At 44.6% G+C, this 21,768-nt stretch overlaps 1 protein-coding gene across 20 annotated transcripts in view; it reads left to right on the forward strand.

Annotated features, from left to right (window-relative positions):
- The window catches only part of ADGRL3 (adhesion G protein-coupled receptor L3), a 1,133,398-nt gene that overhangs the window by 837,570 nt on the left and 274,060 nt on the right, over positions 1-21,768 (forward strand). For all 20 annotated transcript variants that reach the window (XM_083179292.1, XM_083179295.1, XM_083179293.1 and 17 more), the window contains one exon: positions 10,301-10,469. In XM_083179292.1, coding sequence (XP_083035418.1) covers positions 10,301-10,469 — 169 coding nt within the window. The remainder of the gene's footprint in view (positions 1-10,300; positions 10,470-21,768) is intronic.

A 21,768-nucleotide genomic window follows, 5' to 3' on the forward strand; every position in this document is an offset into this window, starting at 1 on the left:
CCTTACCTCAAGAAAAAGTTTGATTTATTTGTTTTAAATAAATGTTTTATATTGGAAAATGTTTATGGTGATTATGGTACTATAAGACAAAGGAAAGACAGGAAGTATCCTGAAAATTGTACAGGGCACTTTATAACACTATTGGTTTGGATATTGGTTTTTGGATCTCTCTAGTAGGGGATCAAGTGTTATTAAGCGACCAACTCTGCATAGCGCAAATTCTAGAGATATTGTACATTTTATATATATATATATATATATATATATATATATATATATATATATATATACATATATAAATATAAATAAGAGAGTCCTGCACTCACATCCAGAAGTATTGAAATAGTTGGGGTGCACCACGAGGGTAATGCAATCCGGAGAACCATAAATACATCCAAGGGGCTTAATGAAAAGCAAGGGCACTCACCATATTGGCTTCAGTCAGCACTTTTTTAATGCAATTCATGGTCGATGTTTCAATCCTCTAGGGGCCTTTGTCAAGACAGCTTCACTTGTTCACAGGTTCACTAGTAAGACCGCAAGCTCCCTTCTAATATATAGCAATACCTATGTATAAACAATGTAGGTAAAAGAGGAACACAAGGGGCACTAAAAGAGTATTTTAATATGACAAAGCAGATAGATAAGAACCTAGTACAGTACTACAATGCTCTACCAAGGTTTTAAACACTGTGGGCTGGCTACCACATGTTGTGTAATAACAATACCGGGCAAAACAGCTCCACCGTATAGCACGTCATATATTCTAGAACCAAACCCAACATGGGGTGTCCAATAGAACCTTTATTGATAAAAGGTAATAAACAATCACATACGAGGATCACATACTGCGTAATAAGATGACATCAAAAATATAACTGTATCAGCATGAATTTAGATCACATGGGTCATGAAACAGCTCACAAACAGGTGAATACCAGGTGAACATATACACGTGGTTGTGAGGGGATACAGCAGTGGCAGGGGTGGCGGGGGTAGAGATTTGGTGGGCGGCAGGGCAGGCTCTCTGCAAGCTTTGCAGCTTACCGAGTCAACCAGAATTAGGACAACAGGTATCTAAACTCTCCTAATGAAACAGGTACAATGTACTAACTAAACAGGTACTAAGGACCAGAAGGCCCACACACAAATCTGCAAATTTTGCAGCTTTGCGTGTGGATGAAACACCACCCACATGGCCGCCCATCCCCCCCTTGCACGCAGAGTTCCCCTGCATGGCTGAAAATGGATGTTTAGCATAAACATCCATTTGCAGCCTTGGGTGCGGGGTCCAAATCACTCTATGGTCGCTTAACATCAAATGATTTGGAAGGTGCCAGCAAATCTAAGACACTCTATGGTGTCTTAGATATGTGTGCTCCCTGTACGAGTAGAGGGTGGGCAGCTGACATCCGCTGACGCTAGCTGCCTATCCACGCCCCTGCATCACGTTCACATTAGCATGGGAACACACATGAAGTGCTGAGCACTCCCATGGGTGCACACCCATCGCCAGCGCCCCACGCCCGCACTACTAGGTGTAAATGGGACAGTGAACAAGCAGTTTGATGTGCCCGCTCGTGCCAAGCATCTGCATGTGCACATACGCACAGGGTCTATTCAGTGAGACAGAGGGGCTGTGGGCATCGTCAGCAGCTCTTGCAGCGCTGGCCATGCCCCCATAGTGACAGAAAAATGGGGGTGCTGATTGCGGCAGCAGCATTCCCGTGAAGTTCATTGAGGTGACACCCCTTTTTCGACACGATCTGGAAAACTTCAATGTTGGGTGGTATGCAACTGTGTCCGACTCAGAAACATGTCATTTTGAAACAACCTCACCGCAGAGTTTTATCAAAAAACTGTGCAAAACTGTGCTGTTTTGAAGGAAAAATCATACTTAATATTTATTTGATTTAGATTCCTCTGTTCTTCATTCAATTTACATTGTCTTTATTGCTAGAAAAACTGTACTTCTATTTTTGAAAGCATTCTTACTTTATAGCATTTTTTTCCACACGTGCCTAAAACCTTTGCACAGTACTGTGGGGATTATTCTGGTTGATTCGCAAGGCTGCGAATTCGCAGCCTTGCGAGTCCACCAAACCCCACCTTGTGAATTGTTGGCTGGCGCCAGCCATTCGCAAGCACGATTCGCATGCAGGGCATGCAAATGGATGTTACACAGTAACATCCATTCGCAGGCCAGGGGGAACCTCCCACATCTTTCGATGGCCATGACCATTTAAAGATATGGAAGATGCACGCATATGTAAGGTTGCTCTGTGCAACCTTACATACTGTATGCATGCAGTTCAGGGTGAAGTGGGCAGGCAGCTGACATACAGTGATGTCCACCTGTCCATCATGCCGCATTAGCATGAGAAAGCTCCAACAAAACATCAGTCATTCTGCGAACACAGGCAAAACTGCGAACAGACCAGAATAACCCCCTGTGTAAAGATATGGATTCTCAGATTACTCAGGTTAACAGTTTAGTTAAATGGCAGATTATCACAACATTCAAGTAAATTGCTGTTACCTGGTTTGTGAATTCCTGCTAGTTGGCTCTGCCTTGCTCTGCTCCATGCTGTCAATAAGTCTTGTATAGTCTGAGCATTATAGCTTGATTGCAGCACCTGGGTGAGACCATGCTCAGTTCTCCTTGATTAGCAAACCTGTGAAGCTTTAGCTCAGTGCTGACATCATGTTCATATTAGCAAAGCCCATATCCCAATTGGAGGGATCACTGGTGAAAACTTACAGTATGATACTGTAAGATTCCATGACCCTGCATCAGGTCCAGTCAATCCCTTACCTGGTTACATACGTAGTTACATAGTTACATAGTAGGTGAGGCTGAATAAAGACGTGCCTCCATCTAGTTCAACCTATGTTTATAATAGTTTAAGTGGTATTCACTATTCTGAGCCCGAGACCATGACAGAACATTCTGGCCCACTCAAGGAACTATTGGAGCAACCCTTTGCTGGGGTAACCAAGCAAGAACTGGATCAGGCTCTGATCATTTCGTTTTTGCAGACCCTGTTACAGCATAAGAACGTTGTTCCACTTCTTTTACCATGGTACTCGAGTTTGAGACCTTGAAGAAGCTTGTGCAGCTGATCAGCAGTTACAAGAAATTTTTGACTCAAATCATGTCCCTAATTATCTGATTGCTGGACAGCTTTTCTAGGAGCAAGGTACCTTACACTCTGGGTCCGGTGCCTGCAAGGCCCTCTGATGCCATTCTGGGCACTCCAGCGGCAACTGTATATATGTCCTGTAACCGAGTCCTCTTCATCCCCAGTTATCTGAGGAGCACCAGTGGCATAAGTCCCTCAGCCTATGCTTTTATTGAGGAACCCGGAATCACTTCATCGGGGATTGTACCCTACATGGGAACTGAAATAGAGTGGCAGATTCTGTTACCCTCCAGAAGGAATCCTTTGTTTACAACTGGGGTCCAAGGACCAAAATTTAATTGGCGAAGAATTGTTCAGTTCAGCTCCAGCCCCGGGAGGGGGTTCATGGTCATAAGCCCCAAGAGGGGAATCTGAGTATCAATCCCCAGGAGGGGAATCCAAGCATCAAGCTCCAAGAGGGGAACCTGAGTATTAAACCTCAAGAGGAGGTCCTGTCAGTCCAGCCCAATGTGGGGCTTCCTGTGGTGGCCCAGGAGCAGCTTTCGAGTATTGTGCTCCAGGAGGAGCTTCCTAGTGTCATTCTCCAGGAGGGGCTTCCGAGTGTCTGGCCTCAGAGAGGGTCTCAGAGGACTGTTCCCTGTGAAGGGTCTCGGAGTGTGGTACCCTGGGAGGGGTCTCTGAGTGTCATAATCCAGAAGGAGTCTCTGGATGTTGAACCCAGGGGAGGGGTATCTAAGCATTGTATTCCTGAAGAGGTCTCTGTGTGTCATACCCCATGAGGGGTCTCTGAGCATTGTGCAAGAGGAGTTTCCTAGTGTCGTTTCCCAAGGAGGAGCTTCCTAGTGTCTTGCCCCAGGAGGGGCTTCCTAGTGTTATGCCCCAGGAGGTTTCCTCTGCAACCCAAGAGGAATCTCAAAGTGTCAAGTTCCAAGAGGAGTCTCAGAATGTTGCACCCCAGGAGGGGTCTCGGAGTGATGAGCCCCAAGAGGGGTTTCAGTTTTGCACCACAGATGGGGTCTCAGAAGGTCATGCCCCAGGAGGGGTCTTGGACTGTCATGTCCCAGGAGGGTTTGCAGTGTATCAAGCCTCAGGAAGGGGTTCCCGGGGTCTCAGACTGTCAGACTCCAAGCAGAATCTCAGAGAGCCACACCCCAGGAGGGGTCTCTAAGCATCTCACCACAGGAGGGTTACCTGAGTACTGTAGCCCAGGAGGGGTCTCTGAACATGGTACCCCTAAAAGGGAATCCAAGCATTGTACCCCAGAAGGGCTCTCTGGTCATCACAAGTGTGGTTCTTTAAGAAGGGCCACTAACCTCTTTGACCCAAGACAGGGTTTTTTATGTTACACTGAAAGGGGGGTCCAAGTTTTTTGCCTCAGAAAGAGATTCTAGTTCTGTTACCCAGGAAGGGGGTTCCACTTCCATCATCCCAGAAGAGGGTTCCCAAGTCTCTTGCTCCAGGTGGGGGTTCCAAGTCCATCACCCCAGGTGGGGGTTCAAAGACTGTCTCCGAAGGTGGGGATTCCAAGTCCATCACTCCAGAAGGGGTGCAAAATCCATTGCCCCAAGAGGGGGTTCATCTTCCCTTGCCCCCCAGCATGAAGACCTATCTGCCCTCCGGGACTGTCTCAGTGGCCTCTGGACCTGCCTCTGTGGTCTCTGGGCCTGTATTGGTTGCATCCGTGGCCTCTGGGCCTCTGGATCTTTCTCCGTTGCCTCCAGGCCTAAGTCCATTACTTCCATGGTCAGACATATAAAATGTTTTAGTGTGCCGATGCCTGCCGTACCATATGTCCGAGAGGATTCGCCTGCTGTGCCTGGTGTTCAAGAGGCATTTGTTTAATCTGAGGTGTCTTATTTGAGGCTTCTGCTGTGCCCAAGGTCCCAGGACAATCTGCTATAGTTGTTCTGTATGAACTATCAGCCTTGCCTAAAAAAAATCCAAGTTGTCTGCCCAGTCTTAGGTCCAAGAAGATTCTGTTTAATTGAGTCCATCTGAAGATTCTTCTTTCATCTTTTTTGATTGAAACCTTGCCCATTACCAGGCTTTAGCAGAGTACTACTTAGATGCCATGACCTCTGACCATCTTCCGGAGTCAATCTGGCTAACATCACGAAGCATATGATTATGGGGGGGAGGTACTATAGTGGGTCAATCCGCTCATTGAGTCCAACGATCCTGGCCTACAGGACTTGATATCATTCTCCAAGGTCGTACTTGAGAAATTTGGTTCCAAGATTCCTTTCCATTCCACAGTTAAATTTTACTGGGGTCCCAATCTATGGATACAACAGTTACGTGCATTTGGGTTGGCTCCTCCGTTCTTCATGGTCCTGACGATTCATCCTCCAGGTAGACTTTAATCTGCATTCCGAAATTGGGCTCAAATTCGGACTATGATTCAGAATATGATGCCGTTTCCTTTTTAGGAGGTCTTGTGTTGGCCAGAGCCTGTTTCATTGAGCCAGATTTATTATCCTCTCCAAGGGGATCTAAGCGTTCTCCCAAAAAGAAGACACATCGCAGGCGCTCTTGAAAATTCCTTGTGGGGTGTTCGGGGGGTAATGTTCCAACATTCAAGTATGTTAGTGTTACCTGGTTTGTGAATTCCTGCTAGTTCTCCTCTGCCTTGCTATTCTCCATGCTGTCAATCAGTCTTGTGTAGACTGAGCCTTGCAGACTGAAAACATGCTCAGTTCTTTTTGATTAGCAAACCTGTGAAGCTCAGTGCTGACAGCTGTAGCTCATTAGCCATTAGCTCCCTATAAAAGGCACTTCCTGGCATGCATTCCCTGCCAGAGTATAGGTTCACTAATCTGCTCCAGCGGTTCCAGTGCTTCATCTAATATCCTTTGTTTCTATTGTATGATTCAGGCTATTCTACTGACTATTCTCCGGATTGTTCTTCCAGTACTATGTCTAGTAATTTCCAGTGTATGACCTCGGCTATCCCAGTGACTATTGTACTGCCTGCTCCCTGTGTACCACTTCCTAGTGTTGACCCAACTATGATGACCACTAGAATGACTGAGTTCACCCTGTCGGATTTGTTCATTCAACAATTAGGTTTTTGTGCATGCCTTTTATTTTATATTTGTTGATGTTCCATGTCCATTTTTTATCTGGAATAAATACTCTTTTTTACAAATGGAGCCTTGATATGCAATTCCTGTAACACATTGCCAGACGAGGAATACAAAAAATACCTTTTGAGGCATTTAGGGCATCTTTTTGAGGAGAGTTCATTTATAAAAGGGATGTGGTTTGAAGTTGTCTGTTAACCCAGGGAGGATGGTTTCACATAAAAAGAAACATTGATGCGAATATAGGGCCTATGGTCAAGATCAGTATCTGCTATAGTGTTTGACCACTGGGACTGTCTTGGTAAAGTGAGGAAATTTGTATTCCATCTTATTATCCATCCGTGACATAACAAAGAATCCCAAACGTGCACATAGGACCTGAAAAAGAGGCCAGTACTCAGTCAAGTTTTTTAGTTTCATCTTGAAATCTTGAGAGAGTGTGAACTGACTGACCTGATTGTTAAAGAAACCTCTATGTGCATATAGGGCATCATCACCAGGTCAGTGTGGTAATAAGGGATGCCAGATGAATAATTGAATATCCATACTGGGAAAGTGCTGGCGGTGGATTTGAAGGAATCCATAAAGAGATATAGTTAGGACAGCGCTTGTTGTGTATTGGGTACACTCTGTGTGTGATGCACAATAATTACAGGGGGTGCGCTGTTTGTATTGGGTACACTTTCTGTGACACATAATAAATACAGGGTCTGCCTGGTGTGTATTTGGCACACTCTCTGTGTGACACCTTATTACAGGGGGTGCCCTGTGTGTATTTTGTACCCTCTCTGTGACACAGAATAATTACTGGGGCTTTCTGTTGTGTATTGGGTACACTCTTTGTGACATATAATAATTACAGGGGGTGCCCTGTGTGTATTGAGTACACCAGTGGTTCCCAAACTTTTTTAAAACATGGCACCCCTGAGTATCAGTATTATTCACGGCACCCCTAGGGAAAAGTATCTTATTAAAATAAAATAAAAATATCACATTAAGTAAATTGTATTTATATCTCATCCTTAACAATAGCGCCGCAGACCCTGTGATGGTGGGGAGGTGCTGACCAAGTGTGGGTGCCCGGCTTCGGGGGTCTGCGGGGGCTATTGCTACTCTGCCTCCATATCTGCTGTGCTGGGAGTCAGGAGTGAACCCGCAGATTTACTATCCTTGTCCGGCACTCCTCCTGGCTGGCTCCTTATGAAAAATATCCCTAACAAAATGACCCTTAAAGCAGACATTTTTTGAGGATGCTAGATGAGGCTGCAGCATCCTTTAGCATCTTTCAATTACAATGGTCTTCTGTTAGGGGGCGGCTATTTTGTGAGAGACACTTTTCATAAGGAGGCTGAGCCAGGAGTAGTGCTGGGACCAGGCTAGTAAATCTGCGGGTCTTGGCCACAGCCGATGCTGCGGCAGGCCAGTGTCCCATAGACCATCGCAGAGGGGTAAGGCAGGGCGGGAGGGTCTTAACTGGGGGGAGGGGCGCATAATTTATTGTTATGCCACTGTATGTGGTAATGGACACAATTCACCCCTGCATGTCCCCCAAGGGCACCCCAGGGTGCCACGGCAGACAGTTTGGGAACCACTGGTGTACACTCTCTGTGACACATAATAATTACAGGGGGTGCCCTGTGTGTATTGTGTACACTCTCTGTTACACCTAATAATTACAGCAAAGCCCCTCATACCTCCCGGTTTCTGGGATTATTTTCTGGACATTCGCATTGCGCATGCGGGTGTCCGTACTGGTGGGGGGCGGGGCCTGTGTGGGGGAGTCCCAGCCAGCCACCGCGGTGTTATGGGTAGCAGTGACCAGCTCCTGTGCGTACAGACCGGAAGTCTGTGCATCAGGTCATCTGGCACTGCAGTCGGGGCTTCCCTGAGGCTGGGCCTGCCCCCACACTCAGCTCCGTGTTACACAGTCCAGCTCTTCCTGCCTCTCCTCCTCTGCCTCCCTCCCTAACCACATGGCTGGTTCCCTGCAAGTCCCTGACATGAGCAACAACACAGCCAGGTGAGTGCTGTGTGCACTGAGGAACTGGGGGCTGGTGTATTATGTGTGTGTACTGGGTGTAATATGGGGCTGCTATGTATAATTTAATATGGTGTGTGCAATGTGCTGCATGTACTAGCTGTGTGTAATGTATTATGGTGTTGTGTACAATATGCTTTGTGCACAGGGTGTAATATGAGGGGGGGGGTGCTGCTGTGTACATGTAAATAGGTGTAATATGGGGGGAAGCTGCATGTGATATACTATGGTGTTTTGTACAATGTGCTGTGTCTACTGTGCAGGGTGTAATATGGGGGAGGGGGTGCTGTGTATATGTAAATACGTGTAATATGGGGGGGGATCTGCATGTAATATAATATAGTGTTTTGTGCAATGTGCTGTGTATATGTAATGGGTGTAATATGGGTTGAAGCTGCATGTGATATATTATGGTGTTTTGTAGAATGTGCTGTGTGTACAGGGTGTAATATGGGAGGGGGGTGCTGTGTATAATGTACTATGATGTGTGGCTGAGTACCCCGGTGGCCTGCAAATTGAAGCGCAGCTCCAGAAATCCCCTAAGCCGCCTGTGCATGCACAAATCAAAAACGAACAGGGACAGAGTTTAAAAGGAAGGCTGGTAGTACTGTGGGAAGGGACACAGCATATGGCCCCAGCCCAAGCACCATGTCTGTCGCCATGTAGCTGAGATATCAGTGTGTGTAGCCAGTACTGCAATTTGTACTTTACTTTTTACCTGCCACTTCAGGGCACACCCCTGAGTGACAGCCCATGGGTGGAGATAGACACGCCCTTTGGGTAAAATGTGGTACGCCCCCTCAACGGCACTCCACACGATGCCCTACAGTGTGATCTATAATCTCCCTGAAACTACCTTTCAAAAGTAGGCAAGTATGGGTTATAGAGAAAGTTTGCAATCGGCCAAAACAGAAGTACAAATGGCAGTAGCATTTAGGAGCTATTTATGTAAATAACAACCAGTTAACGGTACTTGTGGACAATCACGGCTCCCACGATGTGCATCGCATAGCAAAAAAATCGCATGCGATCGCATCGCATGCGATCGCATCGCATGCGATTTGATCACATGCGATCGCATGCGTTTTTTTAACAGAAAAGCATCCAAATGCATTGAAATTAGTATCAAACATGTTCAATGGCCCCAAAATGTAATTTTTGAGGCTGTACCACCGCCACTATCAACGCAAACCTTAAGCATGGTGAGCATGGTGGCATGTGAGCCCGCGAGGGGCGGCGGTACGCGTCCTACGACCTTTTCATACCCCCACTATCCACGTCGGCGTGGAGTTGAGAATAGAAAGTGTGGTGAGCGCAGCGAGCCACCGAGCCCGAAGCGGGCTTCACAGGTATCCGCGTCCCCTCGCGGGCTTCACAGGTGTCCGTGTCCCCTTGCGGGGCTCGCTGCGCTCGCCACGCTTCGGGCTCGGTGGCGCGATGCGCTCGCCACACTTTCTATTCTCAACTCCACGCCAACGTGGATAGTGGGGGTATTAAAAGGTCGTAGGACGCGTACCGCCGCCCCTTGCGGGCTAGCTGCGCTCGCCACGCTTCAGGTTTGCGTTGATAGTGGGGTGGTACAGCCTCAAAAATGACATTTGGGGGCCATTGAACATGTTTGATACTAATTTCAATGCATTTGGATGCTTTTCTGTCAAAAAAACGCATGTGATCGCATGCGATCAAATCGCATGCGATTTTTGTAAAAAAAAATTGGTTAAAAACTGCAAAAATCGCATCCAATCGCATGCCATCGCATACCACTATATATGACATGCGATGGCATGCAATGGGAGCCGTGATACTCCACAAGTACCCAGTTAACAAATGGAGTATTCATGATTTTTTTTTAGTAGGTTAACTAACGGTTATTATTTGCAAAAATTTTGTTTATTGTAATGTTTTTATATTGTTAGTAAAACTAAAAAAAATTCTCCACATTGTTTGTTTTAATCACAAATAACAAGTAGTGAAAATAATAGATGTGGATCGAACAAATAGTGACCACTATGCATTTTTGTTTTTTGTTTTTACAGATCTTGGGTTATAGGTGCAATAGCACTTCTCTGCCTGTTGGGACTTACCTGGGCTTTTGGACTTATGTATATTAATGAAAGTACAATCATCATGGCATATCTCTTCACGATTTTTAATTGTCTTCAGGGAATGTTCATATTCATTTTCCACTGTGTACTGCAAAAGAAGGTAAATTAATAATGTTTGTTGTTTTGTCATATTTTATTATTGTACATAAATGCAAAACAAAGATCACTAAGGTCCACATACTGTAGTGTAGATGTTACAATTTAAAAAAAAAAAATTATTATTTTTCCCCATAAAACTGTATCCAAGAGCATGAGAAATAGACCATACCTTATTATCCACATGTCAGCTTATATGTCTCTCAAGAAAAAAAAAACAAAAAAAAAACTGTCATATACTTCCAGAAATAAAGTACACGTAGAAGCATTAAAGCCCATGTGCAGCAAAGCTTTAATGTACAATGTTCATTTTCTGTTAGAACCCAATGGGTGACATTTAATGAGATGCAAAAATTGCAATTTTGCGATATTTTCGCCAAAAAATTGTGAAATCCCGTTTTCGCATATTTAATGAGATGCGAAAAACGTCAAAAATCTCAGATTTTGCCACGAAATCGCACTTTCCGATTTTTACTTGCGCCGGAACTCGCATCCAGATGTTTTCCATTGAAAAGTATACAAATTGCATATTTAATGACCAGGTTCTGATATGCGAGTTGGCCAGAACCCTGCACAGATCATTGAGATCTGTGCATGGTCCTGTGCTTAAAAATGTGTTAAAGTGTTTTTTTTTTTTTTTTAATTGCGTGGGGTCCCCCCTCCTGAGCATAGCTCATTGAGCCGGACCTGGTTCCAAAAATACGGGGGACAAAAAGCGTAGGGGTCCCCCGTATTTCTGAAACCAGCCCTGGACTCTTGGACCGGTCCTGGTTCCAAAAATACAGGGGACAAAAAATCTGGGGATCCCCCGTATTTTGAAACCAGCACCGGGCTCCAACAGCCCGCAGTGTCATGCCACAGCCGGGGAACACTTTTTACATAAGGTCCGCCGGGCGTACCATGAACACCGTGGCTGGTCAGCCTTGGGCAATGCGTCTCCATGGAGACGCATAGCTCAGCCAATCAGGGCTGAGCTATGCGTCTCCATGAAGATGCATCGCCCAATCATGCTCTCAGCCTGTGTCGCTCTGGGACAGCGCGACACAGGCTGTTATCTGCACAGGCTGTTATCTGCATGGCAAACCTCAAATTCGCACATTTTCATGCCTAAAATTCGCACATTTTCATGCTGAAAATTTGCACATTTTCATGCCGAAAATTCGCACATTATCGCACTAAATCGCACTTTTCTTGCCGGAACTTTTCATTAAATATGCGAATCCGCGGCAAAAATGCGATTTAAAAAAAGTGCGATAATGGGCGATTTTGACAGTGCAAAAAACTCTCATTCTATTAAATGTCAGCCAATATCTCTATTGCAAACTGTTAATGCAGGGGTAAACTTGGGTGGATGTAATAAGCTTAATAACACTAGTTTGTCAAAGCATTTTAAGTTTGAAAGGATTACTAATTTAACATTGAACAACCGATGTTCATTGCTTTTAAAATGTACTGGGAATTCAACTGGTCATGGCAATTTAACGCTGGTTATTTATACCCACAGTGCAATCCATTTAGCCTTGATGGCAGCCTAACACCAGAACTTATTGGGAATTTTTTTGGGGGGGTGGCAGCCTAACTTACTGGAACTTACTGGGAATTTTTTTTTACTGAAAATAACCCCTGAAAAGTTCCATGTTTTCGCAATCACATCTGAGAAAATACATAGGTCCAGGAACTTACCATGGATCCTATGAGAGATTGAACACAGGTATTGAACATAGTGATCTGACATTAACTAATTAATACCTCAGGGCTATCCAATTAGTCCAAAAGGGAGCCTGCCACCAGTTCTTATCAGACATTGGGGGAAATTTACTAAATACTAAATACACCTATATTCATAGGCAGTCATATGCAAATATAACTGCCCACACATATTTTCGGCATTTACTATGCCTAAAATACATCAACTCGTAGTAGTTTGTTTATTTATAAGGCGCCACAAAGTGTCCGCCGCGCCATACATAGCAAGCAAAAACCGAATTACAAGGTAACGTACAGGGTGTGTTAATAAAATCTAGCATAAATAGGGGTATAGCTGGTAGTACTAAAATCAGCATCAGTTCTGAAGTAGGTGTCGAAATTGTCAAGGAGACTGAAGATGAAGTAGAGAAAGGGAAGAACAGGGCAGGAGCACTGGTGAGGTAAAGAGGTAGGGTGAGTACGTGTGGAAGGAGGGCCCTACTCATAAGAGTAACAGACTAAAAGGAGGTGGGTGGACGAATGAAAAAAAAATAGGATAAGAAGGAATGGATGGGAACAGATGGAGGGGTAGGGTAGGCAGGATAGGAGGAGCGAAATAGGTTAGGAGGAGGAGGGATAGGCTAGTCGGAAGAAGTGGGTTTTGAGGGAGTACTTGAAGGAGGTAAGGGAATCAGAAAGCCTGATGGGTGGCAGGAGGTTGTTCCAGTGCAGGGGGGCAGCGCGAGAGAAGTCTTGGACACGGGAGTGGGAGGAGGTGTTTAGGTGAGAGGTCAGGCGGCGGTCGGATGTGGAGCGAAGAGGACGGGAGGGAGTGTGGATAGAGATCAGTGAAGAGAGGTAAGGAGCGGTGGAGGAGGAGAGAGCCTTGTAGGTGGTGGTGAGGAGTTTAAAGAGAACTCGGAAAGGAATGGGGAGCCAGTGAAGAGATAGACAGGGGGGGGACTCAGAGGTAGATTGGCGGGAGAGGAAGATGAGCCTAGCAGCGGCATTAAGAATAGATTGGAGAGGGGGCATTAATTGCTTCATTCGACGCAAATAAAGCATTTGATTCCGTGGAATGGAAATTCCTCTGGGAATCATTAAAAGTATTTGGAGTAGGGGAAGGGTTTATTAACTTATTTTTTTTTTTTTTCATACCAGAACCCGAAAGATAGAATGTCAATTAAGTTTTTACATCTCCCTCTTTCTCCCTGACCAGAGGTACACGGCAGGGGTGTCCTCTTTCGCCTCTGCTGTTTGCGGTGGCGGTGGAACCCCTGGCGTGTCTGTTAAGATCAGTCCTGAGAAGAGGGGAACAGGGAAATGGAACCAGGCAGAGTTTAGTTTCATTGTATGTAGATGACCTCCTGGTTGGGTTGGTAGATTCCCTGGAAGATCTGCAAGTGGTAACCGGAATAATACAAGCCTATGGGAAATACTCAGGTCTAACTATGAACTGGGCAAAGTCTCATCTTATGCAAATAGGTAATAATCTTAATGCAGCAACATATGATGGGTCACAGTTGCAGCAAGCAGATAAGTTTAAATATTTAGGAATCTGTGTCGCCAATTCATCACTGGACTTTATCCAGGATAATGTCATCCCGCTTATAGAAGAACTGAGGGCTAAGTGCTGGTGTTGGTCCAGGTTGCCCATTGCTCAAATTGGGCGGATCAACCTGGTTAAAATGGTTCCCTTGCCCAAATTTATTTATATAATTCAACAGTCACCAGTGTATATAAAGGAGGACTATTTTAGAAAAATAAATAGCATCATTTCCTCCTTTATATGGCGTGATAAGAGGCCTAGAGTTAGGCTGGAGGTCCTCTGTAGAGATAGAGACAAAGGGGGTCTTGCTCTGCCAGAGTTTAAGACATATTATATGGCAGCACAACTGGGCCACCTATTCTCGTGGGTCCGGCAAGAGGAAGCCACAGTGGAATTGGCGACACTGATTGGGATGGTAGACGCAGACTTAACGCCTGTTCAAAGGTTAATGGTGAAGGGTCTCCACCGTAATCTTCCACCAATCATTGTGCAGGCGGTCAAAGTATGGAGATGGATGAACAAAATAACCAACTTTGAGGGCATAGACCCAGATACCTCCATTTTTTCTATATATACAGTAAAGGAAATTAGAGAACAACAGGGCAGGACAGGATGGCGTACCTATGGGATAGCAACAATGGGCCAAATGTATCAGGATGGGATACTGAAACCCTTCTCCCAATTACAAATAGAGTATAATTTACCAAAGGAAATGTTTTTTAGATACCTCCAAATGCGAAGTGCCCTAACTCAATACAGCAATGGGGAATTTCTGCGCATCGAAGAGTCCCCATGCAAAAAGCTTCTTAAACAATTAGGTAAGGGTAAACGAATGTCCAGAATGTATAAATGTCTTCACTCATACTCCCAAATAGAGGATCTGGGGCCTGTAAGGTCTAAATGGGTGGAGGACATTCCTCAGCTGGATGAGATTAGCTGGAGAGTGGCCCTATCCGTTCCTAAATATGCCACCAATTCAACGCCGGTACAGCAGATACAGTACAACATCTTACATAGGACATACATAACCCCAGTAAAATTAAGTAGATTTAATGGCGCAGGATCTGATAAATGCCCTAAGTGCGGAAGAGGGGAGGCTACATTTTGGCACCTCCTATGGAGATGTCAGGAAGTAGGTTCTGGGCAGAGATATCAAAAATCATGGCCCAAATTGGAATTTCTAGGGGCCTTTTAAATGAAATCAATGTAATACTGGGGGTATGGAAGGAGGGCAACCTACCACAGGGTATGAAGCAAATAGCAAGGAATTTATCTGCCCTTGCAAAAGTGATTATTGCCAGACACTGGATGGCAGCTAAAGGTCCAGAGGTTGCTGAATGGATAAATTTAGTAAACTCAACTTACAATCATGAAAAGTTTGTATATGCCTCTCGGGGAAAATTACAGAAATTCCAGAATATTTGGGGACCCTGGTATCGCTCAATATATTATAAATGAGGGGAAAAGTAATAGATCCAAATAAGTAGGGGTGGTAAATAAATAAGTAGAGAAATAAGTAGAGACAACCACGTTTTTATAGGTGCACTAAAATTAAACTTATAGGGTAAATTTGGAAAAATATGTAATAACTGTTCACTAAAATAATAAATAATCAACAATGATTAAAATAAATAACTATATTTAAAAATAATAAATAATTTATAAAATAAATTTTCCTCTGTAAAGGGCACAATATAAATATAAATCACAAACATATTAAAATATTAAGTAATAACAAATTAAAGTATGTTACACAATGTTGCAATAATATGTAATAATATTCACTAATTAAGATGACACGGTATATGAATACTATTGAGATATGGTAAATAATTAGTCAAGCACAAAAAAAAAGGGGATCATTTACCAAATAGATTTAAAATCGGGCCCCAGTGAAAATGGAAGGCATGTGCAGACAGAGATGGGACTGAAAGCTATAGGCAGAATAAACCTTGCAGGACTTAGTATGGGGAAGATAATATGAAAGGAGGGATACTATAGGTATAGGGTATAGGATTCGGTTTCGGAAGGAGTGAGTGCAGTTAGGTATGATAGGGGTATGTTGTTTAGGTTATGTGTAAAGGCCTGAAAAAAAGTATATGACTCTCTGTTTTTATATTTGTTGTATAACGCTTTATATGATGACGATGTACATGTATGTATGTTTTGTATGTGTTGTTAAATGTAAATAAAAACTCAAAAAAAAAAAGAATAGATTGGAGAGGGGCAAGGCGGGCGAGAGGTAGCCCGGAGAGAAGGATGTTGCAGTAGTCAAGGCAGGAGATGACAAGAGAGTTAATGAGAATTTTGGTCACGTCAGTGGAGAGGAATGGTCTAATGTGCGAGATGTTGCGAAGGTGAAAGCGGCAAGACTGTGAGAGAGCAGGAATGTGGGGGGTGTAAGAGAGGGAGGAGTCAATGATGACACCGTGGCAGCGCGTTTGGTCGGTGGTGTTGATCTCGGTTTCACCAATGCTTATGGAGATAGTGGGAGAAGAGGGGATGTTTGGGGGATGTAAGATTAGAAGTTCAGTTTTAGCCATGTTTAGTTTCAGGAAGCATTGGGTCATCCAGGCTGAGATGGCCGTGAGGCATTCAGAGACCTTGGACAGGAGTGAGATAGGTCGGGAGAGGAGAGATAGATTAGGATATCATCAGCATAAAGGTGGTAATGGAAGCCGTAGGAGCTGATTAGGGTGACCAGAGAGGTGGTGTAGAGGGAGAAGAGGAGTGGGCCAAGGACTGAGCCTTGGGGAACACTGACTGGCTGTGGTGTAGTAGGAGAGGAGGAGCTTGGAGTGAGACAGAGAAGGAGCGATCGGAGAGGTATGAGGTGAATCAGGAGAAGACCGTGCCAGTGATGCCAAAGGAGCGGAGGGTGTTGAGCAGGAGAGGGTGATCAACAGTGTCAAAGGCAGCTGACAGATCAAGCTGGATGAGGATAGAGAAGAGGCCTTTGGATTTAGCCGATAGTAGATCGTTAGTGACTTTGGTCAGGGCAGTTTCAGTGGAATGTAAAGGGGGGAACCCGGATTGGTCTAAAATGGAGTTAGCAGTAAGGTGGCTTTGGAGACGATTATAGGCCAGATGTTCTAGGAGTTTGGAGGCAAAAGGGAGGAGAGAGATGGGCCTGTAGTTGGATGAGGAGTGTGGGTCCAGATATGTTTTTTTGAGAATTGGGGAGACAAGAGCATGTTTGAAGGAGGAGGGGAAGATCCCAGAGGATAGGTAAAGATTAAAGAGGTGAGCCAGGTGAGAGCAGACCGACGGACTGAGACGACGGATAATATTGGAGGAGATAGGATCGAGCGGGCAGGTGGAGGGAGAAGCGGATTGAAGGATAGAATGGACTTCAGCGGCAGTGGTGGGGTAAAATGAGGACAGGGGTGGGAAGGAGGGGAGTGGTGATGTAGGAGGGGAGGAGGGAGAGGGTGAGAACATGGCAGCAGTGATGGCAGTCCTGAGAGTGGAGATTTTGGTTGAAAAGTAGGTAGCAAAATCAGCGGCTACGATGGAGGATGGAAGAGCTGGAGGAGGGGGGAGAGCAAGTAGTTGAAGGTGGCGAAGAGTCTGCGGGGGTTGGATGATTGGAAAAGGATGAGGCACTTAAAGTAGGATTCCTTGGCCAGAGCAAGGGCAGAGCTGAAGGAGGAAAGAATGATTTTGAAATGGAGATAATCCGCAAGGGAGCGTGATTTCTTCCAGAAGCGCTCAGCAGTATAGGGCCAGGGGGGCGGTAGATTGCAGCGACGCAGAGGTGGTAGGGGTAGTACAGACGGATGGAGTGAGACTCAAAGGAGGAGAAGAGGAGAGAGGGTTCAGGGTGAATGACACTGTAGGTGCAGGAGGCTGAGAGGAGAAAACCCACGCCACCACCTTGGTGACCGTCAGGGTGTGAGAGAAGGAGAGGCCACCATGGGAGAGAGCAGCTGGAGATACAGAATCAGAGGTGGAGAGCCAGGTCTCAGTGATCGCAAGGAGGTGGAATGAATAGGTCATGGATGGCATGGACTTTGTTGCAGATGGATCTGGCGTTCCATAGGGCACAGGAAAGAGGGTGGGTGGGTTGTGTGTTTATGTGGATAAGGTTTTTGGGATTGCAGAAGCAAGTGGTGGTCCTTGGGAGGGTGGGGAGCGGGGGTGATGGGTCAGGATAGGTATGGGATGAGAGGGGGGAGGGAGGAGCGGTAGGAGAAAGTGAAGTTGAGAGATTAACAGCCATGAGGACCAGAGGTGAGAGGGTAGATTAGTGAAAGCAGACAGAGAGCAGGGATTTGGGAAGACAGCTTCTTTGGTAGATTGCGAGGATATGGTAGTTAACAAAGTGAGATAGCTTGGGATATGAAAGAGGAGAGAAGATAACAGGCAAGGAACAGTTGTCAGAGAGGAGACAAGTGGGTAAAATCAGGTTGATTGAGTAACCCAATAAAGTATGAAACAACAATAAGCGAGAGGATGAAAGGAACAGAGGAGGTCAGAAGTGAGGCAAATGTGAGCAGGCGTGAAGAGAGAAACAGAGTGCAATAAAAGTATGGCAAAGATAAGGGAAAATAACAGTGAATGAGTAAAATGAAATACAATGTTGGATAAAATATAGATAAAATTTATTAAATGTCAAAATTAAGCAACAGGTTACAATAAGATAAAAAAAGATGCATATATCACAATAACATTGAACACAAAAGTCTAAATTTTCTTATTCTAACTCACCTTTTTCTGTATTCTAACTCACCAGCTTCTTACGAATGCATATGACATTGAGAGAATATGAGTAGGAGTCACCATTCAGTAGAATGGTGATACCTAATTTACTAACCAGCCGTATGCAATATACTGCCGGTAATTGCCACAATATGGCCGGTAATTGCCACAAAAATACACCTGGAAAATACGACTGATTTTCCAGGCGTATTTGGCAGAAACCTGCATGGTTCAGTCAGATCTGTGCAGACTTCATTGTAAAAAAAAAAGGCAAAATAAATCATGGGGCAAACAAAACCAGCACCAGGCTCAAGGGCCAGTCCTGGTTCCCAAAATATGGAGGACAAAATGAGTAGGAGGTCCCCTGTATTTCACGAGCACTGGGAACCACCAGCCAGCAGGGTAATGCCACAGCCAGGGGGGGTCTTTTTATACAAGTCCCCCCAGCCAAAGCATTTACCCCCTGATCGGTCAATCTGGACAGGGATCCTAGGGAAGTGGGGACCCCCCAATGAAGGGGTCCCCCCTCCAGAATTTACCTGCCCAAGCTGAAGCGCACGGCTGTCACCGGTGCCCCTGAGCTGTGGGCACCGGGCTTATGGTAGTGTAAAATAAAGTTAAACCTAAAAGTTAAAGTTAAGCCTGGCTCACACACTGGGACTTGGAAACCACAATTCCCAGCATGGGCTTGCAGCAGAACCAGCAGAACCATATGTACAGCTGCTAAATACTAATAGGAATCCGGCGGAATATGCAAATGACTAAATAGGGCAGATTAGTAAATCTGCCCTATTTATGATTCGGATTTCAGGAAAAATACAACTGATGGCAGTCGTGTTTCTTTGTATTAAAAAAACGGTACTTATGTAGTATCTGGGCTGCCGATTTTTTGATTGTATGCCTTAAGTTAAGGCATACAATCAGATGCGATGCGATATCGCATCGCATACGACCATGCGATGCGATGCGATGCGATGACCCGATTTTTCCATAGGATTCAATGTTAAAATGTCCCCTCGCGGGGCTCGCTACGCTCGCCACGCTTCGGGCTCGGTGGCTCGCTACGCTCGCCACAGGTTTATATCCAACTCCATGCCCACTTGGATAGTAGGAGTATGAAAAGGACCCCTTTTCCCATTGAATTCTATGTTAAAATGGACTCAGTCCATTTTAACATTGAATCCTATGGAAAAATCGGGTCCATCGCATCGCATCGCATCGCATCGCATGCGATATGGTCGGGTGCGATGCGATGCGATGGACCCGATTTCAAAATCGGCAGCCCAGTTACTACATAAGTACCAAAAAAACGAAATACGACTGAGTCCTATTCTTAGTAATTTTTCCCATTATGTTTCAAGACCCTCTGATGCAATATTTTTGCACCTGCAATAGCAATATGTTCTATGAATTTATCCTAGATCTTATCCATTTTTCCCTAAAATAGGAAATTTTGGGGATAAAAATTGGGCTACAATTTTTGGCCTGGAAAAAAAAATTGAGAAAAATTGCAGTAAAAGCCCATTTTCTCCCAAAATGAACGTGTACAGTATGCATTTTATTTTTATAGATTTGAGGTGTCTCTGCCTTTTATTGCTCTTACTGATACTTTAAAAAGAGAATTGGTCCAATAGTTGATTATAACTGTATAAATATATGAAGGTTTATTATGGGGGGAGAAGCGGTAGTGTGCTGGTGCTGTTTCTGCCCATGTATGTTTGCAAGCTATGCTGTCATTATAAACATTATCATCTACAATAAAACTATAGTAGTGCCATCTGTGCCCCTATAGTACACTTATCCCAGTATTTCTAAATTCTTTTTCAGCAGTACCAACACCTTTACAATGCACACACTCATTTATTCACCATCTTTTAGGCACACATATTAGAAGTAGCAAGTTTTTGGACATAATAACCCAAGTGGCTGCAATTTCTACTTTTTCTATAGTACTTTTATTCCATGTGCCTGAATCGGATGTGCCTCTTTTCTCTTTGTATACATTGTTGCATATAATGTATTAAACTTTTTGGAGATCCAAAACATTGATACTTTTGTTAGATATTTGTACAGTTGAATCTGTTTGATGGAAACAGTGGCGTAACTACAAATTTTGCTCCCCCTGCCAAAAAGTGTGTGACGCGCTCCCCCCCCCCCCCCCTTCCAGGCTCCTCTCCAGCATGTTTCCCCAGCGTGTCATGTGATCACGTCACATGCATAACGGAGAAGCTGAAGCAGGAGAGAGGAAGAGAGACCAGCATACACTTCTGCTTCCCTTGGCTCCGATGCATCCCAGGCCGCCCTAGCACGCCCATCCTGTACACAGTAGCCAATAGCCCGCTCTGTGTACAGTCAATTGAATCAGTGTGGGAATTTGTCATCTCTGCCATGGCCCCACCCGCGCTGTGGGCAGCGGCAGGCAGCAGCATGTCAGTGCATCCAGTGGGTGCTGGCACCCACATAGACCCCACTGTGGCTTGCTCCCCTAAGCGGCTACTGGGACTGCCTTACAGTAGTTACGCCACTGGATGGAAATACTGCTACTTAGTATAGTTACACACCAGGATTATTTGGGCTCTAATCCCCAAATTTCAACGTATCATACAATATATTGTATGTAAAAAGAGCAGAATCGTGCCTCTTTTCACTATGATTCCGATCCAACCAATGGTTGTCTGTCTGATTGGAGATTTTAGGTATTGCAGAAATGATTCATCAATCTACCTTCGATTGGGTACCAATCGTGTTCAGATCATGTGTGTTTGTATACCCCAATCCATCGTGAGACCATCAGGCAACTTCAAAGGAAATTGTTTCATGATCGTTGCACGATCATGGTCGTTCTGGTGTGTACCGAGCCTTAGAGCCCTTTCAATAGAAATTATAGCAATTTCCCACTAGAAATTTTCTATTTCTGAAGCTTTGCCCTATATTTGAAATAGACTATAATTGGGCATCTCTGGAATTATATCTTCAGGAGTTTTTTACTTATGGGGCCAAATGTAATAGGGTGAGAATTTCAGAAAGTGAGAGATTTTGGGAGAGTTTTCCCCTGTTTTTTAAAGCAGCAATCATTTACATGGCAAAATCAACCTGGTTTTGCAGTATAATTGATTGCTGCTTTAAAAAACATGGGAAAACTCTCCCAAAATCTCTTACTTTCTGAAACTCTCACCCTATTACATTTGGCCCATGAAGTCATAAGACATGAAAAACTTAATTTTTTCATAAATAAAAATTACTTGGAACAATTGTGTTTTTGCATAGACTTCCCATTTTAATACATTTAAGTAAAAGCTACAGTATGTTTTAAGTAATCATATTGATAGGCAGAGTGCTCCTGCAATGAGAGTTATGCCTTATCCCT

This window comes from Crinia signifera, chromosome 1, assembly GCF_055691185.1.
Source record: "Crinia signifera chromosome 1, ASM5569118v1, whole genome shotgun sequence".
In the NCBI taxonomy this organism is placed as follows: domain Eukaryota; kingdom Metazoa; phylum Chordata; class Amphibia; order Anura; family Myobatrachidae; genus Crinia; species Crinia signifera.